This window comes from Xiphias gladius, chromosome 19 (genome assembly GCF_016859285.1).
Source record: "Xiphias gladius isolate SHS-SW01 ecotype Sanya breed wild chromosome 19, ASM1685928v1, whole genome shotgun sequence".
NCBI classification, from domain to species: domain Eukaryota; kingdom Metazoa; phylum Chordata; class Actinopteri; order Istiophoriformes; family Xiphiidae; genus Xiphias; species Xiphias gladius.
The window spans coordinates 20888941-20902013 of NC_053418.1; the positions used below are offsets into that span (position 1 = coordinate 20888941).

At 42.4% G+C, this 13073-nt stretch overlaps 1 protein-coding gene across 1 annotated transcript in view; it reads left to right on the forward strand.

Annotated features, from left to right (window-relative positions):
- Positions 1–13073, forward strand: part of rorb (RAR-related orphan receptor B) — a 23744-nt gene continuing 10671 nt past the window's right edge. The window contains exon 1 of the mRNA XM_040154332.1: positions 1–90. Coding sequence (XP_040010266.1) covers positions 84–90 — 7 coding nt within the window. The 5' untranslated portion in view covers positions 1–83. The remainder of the gene's footprint in view (positions 91–13073) is intronic.

Genomic DNA, 13073 nt, shown 5'->3' on the forward strand with positions numbered 1-13073 from the left:
TTTTTTAAGTGTTTATGTTTGTTTCTTCATGACTGCTGCTTTGGGAAGCGAGCCTCAGCACCAGCTCCAGCAACGCCAACACCATGCGAGGTAAGACCATCCCACTGCTCCAAGCACCGCCGCCACTTTCCCCGAGCTTCATCCCGCTTTACACACACACACACACGCAAACACACACACACACACACACACACACACACACACACACACACACACATAGCACGGCAGGCTTTATCCCAGATTTGGCCTTGAAAGTTTATTTTGAGAGTTCTTCGCTGCAAAGCTGTTTTGTCACTTTTTCACCGGAAAACTTCGTGCGTGTGGTTGGATTTCTCTGCAGCCTCACCAGCCACCTTGCGCTATAAGTGCACAAAAGTTTATCTGGAGCTCCCTGCGTGTGTGTGCTTTGAGTCTAGGCGTGTGTTTGTGTGTGGACTAGGCCTACAGTTTCGCAAATTCATGCGTAAAGCCGTTGGAGTCTGTGTCTGGAAATTCTAAGAGTGGCGCATGATATTCTATTAAAGCTTTATTAATTTGAGCTCCACTCCACGCCAGCGGAAATTTGGGAAAGGCTGCCTCCAGATCAAATCAGAAGATGTGCATGAAAACAAAGTTTATTTTGTTATTTTATGCTGATAAACTTTACTGAGTCTTTCAGGGATACTTCTCACGCGCTCCACTAACCCATTTCCATAACGCTCTGCAACGCGCCGGGATGTTGAAATTCAACTTCAATGTCGTCCCTGACGCGCACACGCGCGCGCGTGTGTGTGTGTGCGCGCGCACATGCATACACACACACGCACACACACGTTAACACAGCTCTTTCCACTCTCACTAAGCCTTTCCTTCCACTTTATGTTTATATTTCCTTTAAATCAGAAAATGCGTTTGTTTTTCGTTTCTCCTTAATCAGTAGCTATTTGCAGTTTATCGGTCGTGAGAAGTCGAACAAGAATGTATCAATATTTAACCTGATTATTATCAGCTCAGCGGTTTTTTATTTTTTATTTGTTTTTATTTACTCTTGGTAATGCTGTCCAATTATCGTTGACGCAAAGTTGCAACACTCGCTCAACCGGATGATCTCGAAAACTAATGTATCTGTTTTTAACCGGCTGAACCTCCGCACGTTGCCGTCTGACATTTGAAACAAACTAAACCAATTCACAGGGATGTCTGAATGTTCCGACGTTCAGTCGGAGAAGGGAGAGAGAGAGAAATTGTTGGAGAATCTTGATCCACATGCAGAAAGTCTGAACTACATATGAAACGTAAACGCTCGGCACTGTGATTAATGAGTAACATTTTGTCAAACTAAAATACAGCTTGAATCCGTTTAAAAATAAAACACAGGCTTTTACTGACTTTGTACACCGGCCTATGGCCATATTGTAATCAGATGTATAGTTTTGTAGTAATGATAATGTGTTCTGATATCAGGGGATAAATGATTGGTCAGTGTTATTTATTTAACAGATCTTTGTTAACATCACTATTAACATGATTATGAACAAGAATAATGAAACCAATAATAATATATAATGGGCACAAGTAACTGAATCTTAATCTAGTTTTGACTTGAAATGAATTTTCAAACATGTAGCTAAAACTGTTGATGCATCACATCTATCTATCTAGCCTGTTATGCGTTTTGTGTTTGACTGTCGAATAAAGCTTTCTGCTACCTCAACTTCAGGCCATCAAACCTTGGGCAAGGAAAACCATGAGAAGGCCAAACACCCCCAACCTCTCTTTCTCTCTCTCTCTCTCTCCTCGTCTTATCCCATGGCAAACTCCTCTGTCATGCACCTTGTATTTTATCCACATTTTAATGGGCCTCGCGACCACTCTCGTGCATGGGAGGCTTTGGGGCGTATACCGAAAGCTCCTGCTTTCACTTTATAGCTGTGGTTGGCAGAAGAGGCCCCTGAAGCGTCTCTCTCACCCCTCTTTATCCATGTCTCTCTCTCTCTCTCTCTTTCTCCCTCTCTCCCTCTCTCCCTCTCTCTCTCCATCTTCCTCTCTCCCTCTGCACGCCCCAAAGGGTTTTGTCAGATAGAATTAAATCAGTGTGGGCCGTGCGGCCCCCACTCTCAACCTGTGTGTGTGTATGTGGAGTCTCGGCTGCCCTTACACAGAAATGTGCTCACAACCACAAGGTTATAAAAAATAGAGGCCCCTCATGAGCCGTGGTAATTATCATTTAACAATAGCCACAACTCCTGAAGCCCTGACCGAAGATGATGTCACCCAATCACTCGGCCAGGAAAAGCCAGAGAAATAACAGATAGAATAATATCATCAGGGCCTTTTCTTCATGTCAGAAAATGGAGCACTGTGGGGTTTTTTTCCAATATGGCTCAGTGCTGTGTAGGATGTTGTAAACAGGATAATTATTTCTGTATTTTCAACGGCAACATGATAGTGCTGTGCTGTGAATAGTGTTCCTCTTAAACCCAGCAAAGACGTTGCGTAATAAAATGACATCAGTAACACTGGCCTTATATTTTTTAATTCAAAAGTTTTGGTGATAGCAAAGTTTTATTTTTAAGATATATCCCTATATAATAAACAACACTAAATGGACAAAAAAAACCCCAAACAAAATAATAATACAAAACAAAAATTATTTCATTTCGTAGTCTATTTTGATTTGAATTTATAATACTTTTACTCATTGCAATTGAATGTTATATTTTGGAGAAATAAGTTTGGGTTTCCAAAGCATATCAGAGCCAATCAGCATCATCAATATCCTCTCACCAAATGTTTCAATAAGTTGTAATTAATTTGAGTACAGATCCTCTACTGAGATCTCTGCTAAAGACAACCACAAGCATATACACACTTGGAAGCAAGTGAACATTTACATAACCTTACAAAACCACACAAACACCAAACTGACATCGTAGACTTTTATTCTACATGTCAATATTTCCCTATTTTCACTGCGATCTTTACATTAGTTCCCATTAGCCGGTGTCTGTACATGCTTTATATTACTGTTATAGGCCTAAAAGCTTTTACACCACATAGATGCACCCGGGTCAAACAGGTCAAAGAGTTCAGCGGCAGAGGGAGCAACAGGGGAGGAGGGGTTCACAGCGCCATTTGATCTCCCCTGTTAGCGATATGTGTCAATCACATTCTCTCACACGCCTTCACCACGGGAAAAGATGACAGAAACTGGGAGAGTGTGAGAGAGCAATGAAAGAGTAAGGTGATGACAAGCAGTGTCAAAGGAAGAGGACAGGAACCACTAAAAGGTGTAAAAAAGCAATGTGGTTATTCCAATTCCAACATTATTTATTATCCCTTCCAAGATGGCATGTGCTCACATACAAACAGAGAAAGCACTGAAAACACACACACACACACACACACACACACACACACACACACACAGACAGCTGCAATACTATGCATGACGGCCTCATGCCAATAGAATTAGTCCTATCCTGCTTTACTTTGGAGGCTTGTGTGAGCATTGATTTGGCCGATTCTAAAGCATCCCGGGATCAATTTTAGTCGAAGCCAACGGAAGCAGCCTGTTTAGATAAATCTATTGCACATAACTTGGATGGCTCTACTTTACCTTTAATGTTAAAAGTCTAGCTTTCAGAATTAGATCCATTAGCAGGGGTTCTAAATATTTATGACTTAATTTATTTTCAGTTTCTTTTGCTGTTGTTTTTACTTCCCCTGTGGGCACCCATGGGTGTTCACCATCCTCAGTCAGGTTAGCGCGCAGGTTTTGCCACCAAATCAATGTTTTCCGTGGTTGCCATGAACTCACTCGGTGCACACAATAGTGGGCACCTGGCCTGAGTGAATCTCTGGTTTGCCGTGTTATCAGGACATGTGTGGTCTGTTGTGGAGCTCCATGTTGTTGATTGAGTTGTTTATTGTGTGTTTTTGCTGACTAATGGCCCAGTGTTATGTAAGAAGAGAGGAGAGATTACCCCAAGCCCATGCAGGCCACACTGTTAATCCCCCAACACAGCCCTACTGACTGAGGTACCACCAGAGTGCTGTTGCAACACAGACACACGCACACGCACATGCACAAACACGCACACGTACACGTACACGTACACGTACACGCACACACACAAACACACACACGCGCGCTTACATCCGGGACTGACTTCCTACTCTCTGTGCACCTGTCTTCAGATACCCTCATTTTACTCCTCACCTAGTGTTCCTGTCTGACCCTTTTTCCATGAAAAACATCCCACCATGCTGTGTGTGTGTGGCCTGGATGGCACTTCTGTGGCCCCACTGAGCCACTATCATAGCCTGTGTTTGTTTAGCATGAGCTCAGCGTGCACTCCATGTTGGTTTTAACCCTCTGCGGCTGTCTCGGGGAGTCTAGGCGAACAGTTATTCTCCTCTCTCTCTCTCTCTCTATTTCTCTCTCTTTTCCTAATCTTTATACACACAAAGCGTGGGCTACACGGCACGCTTCGGTTTGTGTCTCCACTTTATCTTAGCTGGGAGGGATTTCAGCCCGAACCACATCCTAAACTCTAAATCTGCCTTGAAGTCATAGAGTCCTCTGACAGCTCCTTCTGTTTTGTCAGTTTTACTCATCCATGAAGGCAGTATGTCTCATTGGAGGCATAATGATATTCAATATTCACATTTTCCTCCACTTTACACTGAAGTAAAAACCAAGGGAAGAGGATGACTGCGCTTGTTAAACGCAGATACTGAGTAAAGTATGAACAGCGAGACCAGAGGCATCATCGGAAGGGTAGCTTTCATGAGAAATATGCTCATATCAAGAGCAGGAATTCATTTTGCTGTCTCATAATCAATCTCGTTTTGTGGAGAGAGATATAGAGTGCTCCTGTTTGACAGCCCAAAGGAAGAGAGCATGTTCACCTGCACTTCTAAACTCCGGCTTCAAGAGTCATTGTCATGTACTGCAGAATTGAGAATCTGTGAAGTGATTACATGGCAAATTAAAGTCAAAGCAGGAGATAAACAGAAAGTGAATGAATGACTGAGATAAGAAAAGAGAGAGCAAGTAAGAGAAAGACTTGAGAGTTATATAATAGGGCATGTGTGTGTGCATTTGCTTGAGCAAGAGAGAGTGAAACAGTGAGGGATAACAGAGTAGAGGGGGGATAAAACACTGAATTTGTGTTTACTGGCATGCACGTTGACGCAGACACACAGACACACACACACACACACACACACGCACACGCACAGGCACACACACAGACAGAGAGAGATACAAATTATCCTGTCCTCACATTACCCTTGCACGCTGTTGCTTTCCTTAGCAATGAATAATGCCAGCACCCGTAATAGTAGTATCCAAAGTCCACACTGGCAAACCACCCATTGAACTGGAGCTAACACTCAAAGCAGATTAGTCCATATTCTGTAGGTGTGTGTCGGTATAACATTCCAACCTCTACTTTATACATAATCATACACATATAGATGAAATCCTTTATGTGTCACGAAAAACCTATTTCTCAGGCTAAACCCTTAAAATGATTGACCTAAAAATTATGTTGCTGCTAAGCCTAAAACAAGGCTGATTTTATTTTTTTTATTTTTATTGTATTAAACCCTGACATTCCGAAGAGAAGTGGTTTTCATCATGAAAAAGAAAAGGAACGAAACGGATTACTTGAAAGTAGTAGTACGAGACAGATGTAAAACTGATACCGTAAATGCACATTAGCCGTCTGAAATCTATGGAGGATTAAATCCTTCTACCCTTCGAAGTTGTTCAGTGCTGGCGGGTACATAGCACAAACTAGCAACAATAAGCCTATAATATGACTTAGCCTACCACGGCATCTTTTCTTAATGACAAAGATTAGCCTGTTTTAGTGCTTGTAATCTCATTGAAGAGACTCTTATTAGGTCTATCTTTCTTTCTCTCCACATCCCTCTCTCTCTCCTTCGCTCTCACTGTGTCAGAATGCCGAGTTACCTCTCTCAACCTGTGTGTGTGTGTGTGTGTGCGTGCGCTCACGTGTGTGTGTGTGTGTGTGTGTGTGTGTGTGTGTGTGTGTGTGTGTGTGTGTGTGTGTGTGTGTGTGTGTGTGTGTGTGTGTGTGTGTGTGTGTGTCCTAAGCAGTGGCTGTTGACGAGAGGTCTCCTGTCATTCACAAAGAGAATGCAATTATGAAACCAAGACGGCTGCTGCTGCTTTTGTTCTCTCCACTCAGATTTAATGTTACTAACACATTCTGTTAACTCATCCCACAACGAGAAAGCAAGAGAGAGAGGGAGAGAGAGGCGGAAAGCAGGTGAAGAGCAGAGCAGGACGGGCCGAGCCGAGCCGAGCCGAGCTGAGCTGTGTGATAGGCTTTGTGATCAATTTGCGTCTGTGAGAGATGCCCCTGGGGCCACTTTGGGGAGAACCTTGTTAGGCTGAGTTAAATTGTTGCCCAAGGCGAGCTATTAGCGGCCATCCCTGGGAGAGGACACACACATACATACTCAGACACATGCGTGCGCGCACACTCGCTTAAACAGGCACGCTAGAACACACGCATACATTGAAACCTCCTGAAAACATACATAAACGCAAATGGGAAGGCACTCATTCATATGCTCACTTTCACTCTCAAGCTGACAGCCTGTTTCACTCAGAGAGATACAAAAGCCCTCGACCAGTGAAGCAAGAATCTTTACTTAAGGAGTAGTAACATTGTAACATTCTGCTCTTGAGAGATGCTACATAAATAAACTTACTTAGAAAGAAATACCACAGTGTAAAAATACTCCAAGTAATAGTTGGGTTTATTGCTGGAGATGTTAAAGTACTCAAAATTCAGAACTGCCCATTTCAGAGATATATTATATCATATTATGAATATTACATTATTGGACAATTATAATTGATGCATTCATGTGTAAGCATAATTTTAATCTTGTTGGAGCTAATCTTCGCTTCTTTATATACCATTGGGGATTTTAATCTATTGCAGTGCATCTCATTTTATTTGTTGGTCACATGCTTTGTATGAAAAATGTTAATCTGCTAAGTAACTATAGATGTAATGGACTTAAAAGTATGTATTTCCTTCTACAATTTAGTACGGTGGAGGTATAAAGTAGCAGAAACTGTAAATACTCAAGTAAAATATCCCAAAATTGCACTCAAGTACTTTACAAAGGTAAATGTACTTAGTTATTTTTCACCACTGCTCACATCTGCATTTTTCCTGCATACACACACAAGTCTACACATTGCCTATACAGCCCATACAGTACATGTAGAGATGCACACATAAACAATTACAACAACATCTAATGAGATTTAAAGGGAAACAGTTTCGATAGCATTTCAAACAAGCATTCGCACACAGACGCGGTTTCCATCCTTCTCTCAGTGATTTCATTCTGTCACCTATTCACACTGAGTGCTGCTCTCTTCATTAATGCTTTAAAGTCCATTCAGCTTCACTCATGCTGATATTCCTGTTTCCCGATTTTATCTGACTGACCTCCGACCATCAATATAAAGGATGTGACTCCAACAAAACTGAGGCCAAATTTCTCTACACCTTATGTAAGAACTGAGATTAATTTTCTGTCTGTCTTTCCATGGATGTCCCTCTCTTTCTATTTCTCTCTCCACACTGGGATAGCCACCTTTTCCTCTCCCTTCCCCCTCAGACACACACACACACACACACACACACACACTGTCATCTACAATTAGGCTCAAGAGAAACACCATAGGAGGAGAAGCATGAGGTTACGGGAGGCTGAGGACATGGCCAACGCCAACAAAACGTTATTTCCTCACCTCAGAGAATGAAACAGCAGGAGCTCAGCCAGTGTGAGTGTGTATGTGTGTGTGTGTCTGTGTGTGTGTCTCTGTGTGTGTGTGTGTGTGTGTGTGTATGTGTGTGTGTGTAAACATATTCTTTTCTGCACTGATTACCCGAACAAAATAAGAACACGATACTGAGTGTTTTAACAGCTCAATGTGTACACGTTCAAGTCTACTAATGTGACGGTGAAGGTGTGAGAGGAAAAAAAAGAAATATATGAGAAAGAGAGCTTAAAGCACTGGGTGTGTGTGTGTGTGTGTGCATGTTTGCTTCAGCAAGAGCGCCTCAGTGTGTGTGCATTCTCATGGCTGCTCTCAGGACGGTAATGACCAGATGCGGACCTCTCACACTTGGACTCGTTCCTTCCACTCTGATGCACTCTCCCAGTCCTTAAGGAAAGGTCAAAGGCCATCTGGGTCCTACAGGTCACCCAGGGGGTTGGACCGTGAGCGTACGCCTCTGTGTGTGTGTGTACAGTGACCATGAGAGGCAGATCTGAGTAGGCAGATGGGCAGACTGTGTGTGTGTGTGTGTGTATATATATGTGTTCAGGCAGGGGCTGGGTTTACCCTGTGGATTTTTTCCCACGCCTCCTTCTCCTCTTATCCATCTGAGGACACATGCTACACTGGGTAGGAGACTGTGTGAGTGTGTGTGTGTGTGTGTGTTGGGTGGGGGGCAAGCATAGAAATCATACAGTGAAGTCTGCTTTTTCAAAAGCAGTTTGCAGTAATGTATGCATTCAAGCATGTCTGAATGTGTGCCTCTGTCTGTCTGAACTTGTCTCTGCGAGCATGTGTGTGAGTGTGCGCATGTGAATCGATGCACTGGATGACAGCCAGTGGCCCCCTTCTGTTCCCTCTCTGTGGCGTCCAATCACGCCTTGGCACAATATTCTATGAGCAAACCGCAGCTGATCCCAGACCTGCTATCTGAGCAATTACCCAGAGTGCTTTGGGGCCACATGGCAAGCTGGACAAGCTCATGCCCTCTGACATACAACATGGGGGGGAGGGCATGAGCGACTGTTTTCCTGACTGTTTGTACGTATGTGTGTGTGTGTGTTTGTGTGTGCTTGTGTGTGTGTGTGTGTGTGTGTGTGTGTGTGTTTGTGTGTGTGTGTGTGTGTGTGTGTGTGTGTTGGCAAAATACGGGAGGGGGGCCAATGACGTTACACTGATGCGAGAAGCAGAGGTTGGGGGTAGTAACATGTATGCTCATGCAGCAACAGTGTGACTGTCTATATTACAGCGTGGACAAAGACATGCTTGGCATCGAGGGGGAGGGGAGATGTCCGTTGCATGGCATTATGATTATTACTGTAGCACACTGCAAAGCAGTCTGTACAAACATAGACACAACTGGTACACGACTGTGTCACCTTGTGTTAATGAGGATGGTTCGTGTTTGTATGCTGCCATTAGGTTTATCAATCAGATCAGGCCTAGATGCTGGAGTCAGGGATGATCATCACTGGCTTCAAGTTCACTGCTGCTGTTTAGGGCTTCAACTAATGATTATTTGATCAATTAACTGAATAAATCTTTGATCTATAAAATGTCAGAAAATAGTGAAAAATGTCCACGACAGTTGAATGATGCACAGCAGTTGTCTTATTTTGTCCAAACAATAGTCCAGATCTCAGAGATATCTCAAAGAAAAGGACTTTCCAATGACATAAACCAGAGAAAAGCAGGAAACCAGAGAACGGCTTGAACCAGAGAATGACTGACAGCTTAGCTTAAATAGTTGCCATTTCATTTTCTGCTGATCAGCTAAACAATTAACTAACTTATCGTTGCAGTTCTACTGGTGTTTATAAGCTGTTTCTAAATACACTGAATAAAAGCAATTGATCAGGCAGTGATGCTATCATCCACAGTGCATGTTTAACATTAGCATGCAACATTGAAGAGCAAATGTTTATCAAAAGCAAATACCGCTCAGTATTGACCTCAATGTTTGATAGCAATCAAAATTGTCTGTAGCATTGAGTATTGAAAATTGTCAAGTACCTAACGTTGGCATCAGATGCCTGGTCAGATTTGTAGTCATTAAAGTCATACTTTTGTCTATTTTAGACTGTATTTGTTGTTGTTTTTTTCATTGTTACATTCAAAGTTTGGCTCTTCTTGATAAATGAAAAAAAAAATTCTGGAAAAATGAAAGAAAAATATTTATATTCCTCATTTAAAAGTATCATATCATGTATGTACATCATGCACACCTAGATCTAAATGCTTGGTGATTGGTTGTAGTGATGACATTGGCATTTTTTTATATTTAGATACATACATATAGATATTGTGTAATGGCAACATTTAATGCCTTTATGAGAGGAAAGACAGTAGACAGGAATAGGAAACAAGGGGACTTGGCAATTACATTGTCAGCGTCTTAAACCCTAAGGCTATAAGGGCTCCCAAAACAATGGCATTTATGATAAATACTGTACGCTGGTGTCTGAGAACTAAAGAGGACATACAGTAGGGAAGACAGATTAAAGTGAGTGAAATGCATTTTATTTTTATTTTTTTAAGGAGAGCAAATAGTCCACCACTATTCAGTATGTTTTTCAGATGTTTCAGACAGTAAAAAGAGACAGGAAAGAGAGAAAAGTATGACAGCACACAGCACTAGTCCGTTTGAAACCATATGCAGTGGCAGTGCTTCATTGATTTTAATGGGACAGTATGATGTGAAAACATGACAGGAGACACAGGGGAGGTAACCCAAGCAGCACTGCTATACGCTATTCCCAGCTGTGTGTGTTCATCCACTCAGCGATCACGCCACCAAAAGTTTTCACAGTGTTTTTCATCATCGGCAGAGGAAACAAAAACGCTTGTTCCTCTCTAAGCTCTATGAGACATGGAAGACAGAGTTACGCTGAGAGATAGAAATAGATCATGAAATACAGAAACTGAAATGATTTCCCAGTCACACAGCCACTTACAGCGAGTAGGAACACTCAGAGAGAAAAATGAAAAAGTCAAACAGACTGAAGTGGAGTGGATGGCGAAAAGTGATAGCATAATTCACAGTATATAGACATCTAAGCCAAGCGTTGGAGTAGTTCAGATTTAACAAGGAGTGGTGGGGGGTAAAGTGCTGATCTCCATCATTTTCCCAGAAGATATCTAGTTAACTGGGAAGAATCTATGCATATTTTTAATGAAGTGGAGATACCACCCACATTCATCCCCAAAAAATCAACCCCTGGGACTAACAAAGGAGTTGTGTTTGCATTTCTGATGTGCCTTACATTTGGCAAAAGTTATGGCAGAAAGTGATTTTAACTGTTCCATAAGCTGTGAAACTGCAGCGCCAACCTCTAGTTTATACCCCTGTGGTATTGTTACCGCATGATACTGAGTGTGTGTGTGTGTGTGTGTGTGTGTGTGTGTGTGTGTGTGTGTGTGTGTGTGTATGTATGCGCGCATGTGTTTTGCTTTGGATATGTTCCTGTTGTAAACCCACCCTGCAGGCTGAATGAATGAAACATGCATGTCCAGTCTGCCCCTTTCGAAACACACACACACACACACACACACACACACACACACACACACACACACACACACACACACACAGACAGACTAAAAATGTATAGCAACACCTAGTGGCCTTAATTTGTTGTTACATTATCAGTATAGATGGAGAGAGCTACCCTTTTAAATAGTCATGTAATTCTGTATGTAGGCATGTGTGTATACGCCTTAATGGTACTCTGTGTGTGAGCTCCTCATGTGCTTCAGATGAAGTATTGCTAAGATATTGGTGCTAGGCTTTGCTTTTTTCTGCAGAGCAATGTAGATAATTAGGACTCTATTTAGAGAGAGGGCCAGCCCAGGAAATACACAGGAGATCCTAACTTCATTAAAAATCAATTATCATAACACACGTGCCAGTGCAATACAACCCTCATGGCCAAAATCAGCTACACACACACACGCACGTGTGCAGACTCTCAGTAGTTTAGTGCGCACTACAACAACTACCTTTGGCTTGTTCTTTGTGAAATCCACCTCTAGTTAGTTTTCTCTATCTTTTCTCTCTCAAGAGACTGTGCGGGCCTGATCCTCCTCTTAGCTGAGGAAACGCCAGCGTTGCAGTCCCGCTCTTACATAACAACCTCAGGATAACACTCGTGCTCCTGCTGGCCGAGGATGCTGTCAGTCACTCTGCGCGGACTGGGTCAACTCAGGTTGGAAAGAAATCCAACCCCCCTCTGTGAAAGAGCCAGAAGCAAAGTAATCTCCGAAAAAAAACTGAAAAAAAAAACAAAAAAAAAAAAAAAAAACCAAAAAGGAAATGAGTTCCTTTTTTCCACAAAGGTTTTTTGTTGGAAATGGATGCCTGTCAAAGAGAGGTTAGGGGAATAGCTGCATTAGACTCCTTTCTCTCTCTCTTCTTTTTTAGAATCTCTTCTATTACTTTAGCTGAGCTATAAGTTTGCCTCTGTAATATGTAAAACCATGAAATCAAATACCCAAAATGCATGATCACACATCCTAACTTTGAAAACAATAGGAACACAAGCCTCTTCTATACAGCGAACAGATAACACATTTTAATTCTGCCACATGTATAATCCACCATTGCAGCTAAAGTGTAACAGGCGGCAAGCGTCTATTGTTGGCTGGATGTGATGTGGAGTCCTCCCTTAAACAATAAATCAAGCCTCTCTGCTCTCTGAACACATTTTAATTCTGCCACATGTATAATCCACCATTGCAGCTAAAGTGTAACAGGCGGCAAGCGTCTATTGTTGGCTGGATGTGGAAGTGGGAGTCCTTTGGTAAACAATTCATAAAGCCTCTGCTCCTGAGAGAGGGCGGCAGGACGAACAGTGAGTTGGCTGTACACATTGATGACATCACTTCCTTTAAGAGTGTGACAGCTTAGCACATCATCGCTGTGACAGCCAGACGAGTGCAGCGAGTGGGTGGTCGCCCTGGCAACAGCAATGCTGTCATGACAGTCTCCCTATATCCTACCTGACAGTCCCCGCTGGCAGTGAGCACAACACGCACTCAACAATGCACACACCCACACTCAAACACACATTCACAAACACTTTGTAAAACACATATAGACATGTACACATACTTTATATTTCTCTGTGTCTTTCTTATAAGTGAAACGCTCACTCAAACCCTTTCTGAAACACAACTAAAAAACAAATGCAATGCCCCACCATGCCATGCTCCTTTGGGCATATTATAGTGATACAAAGAGGAGCACAATCTC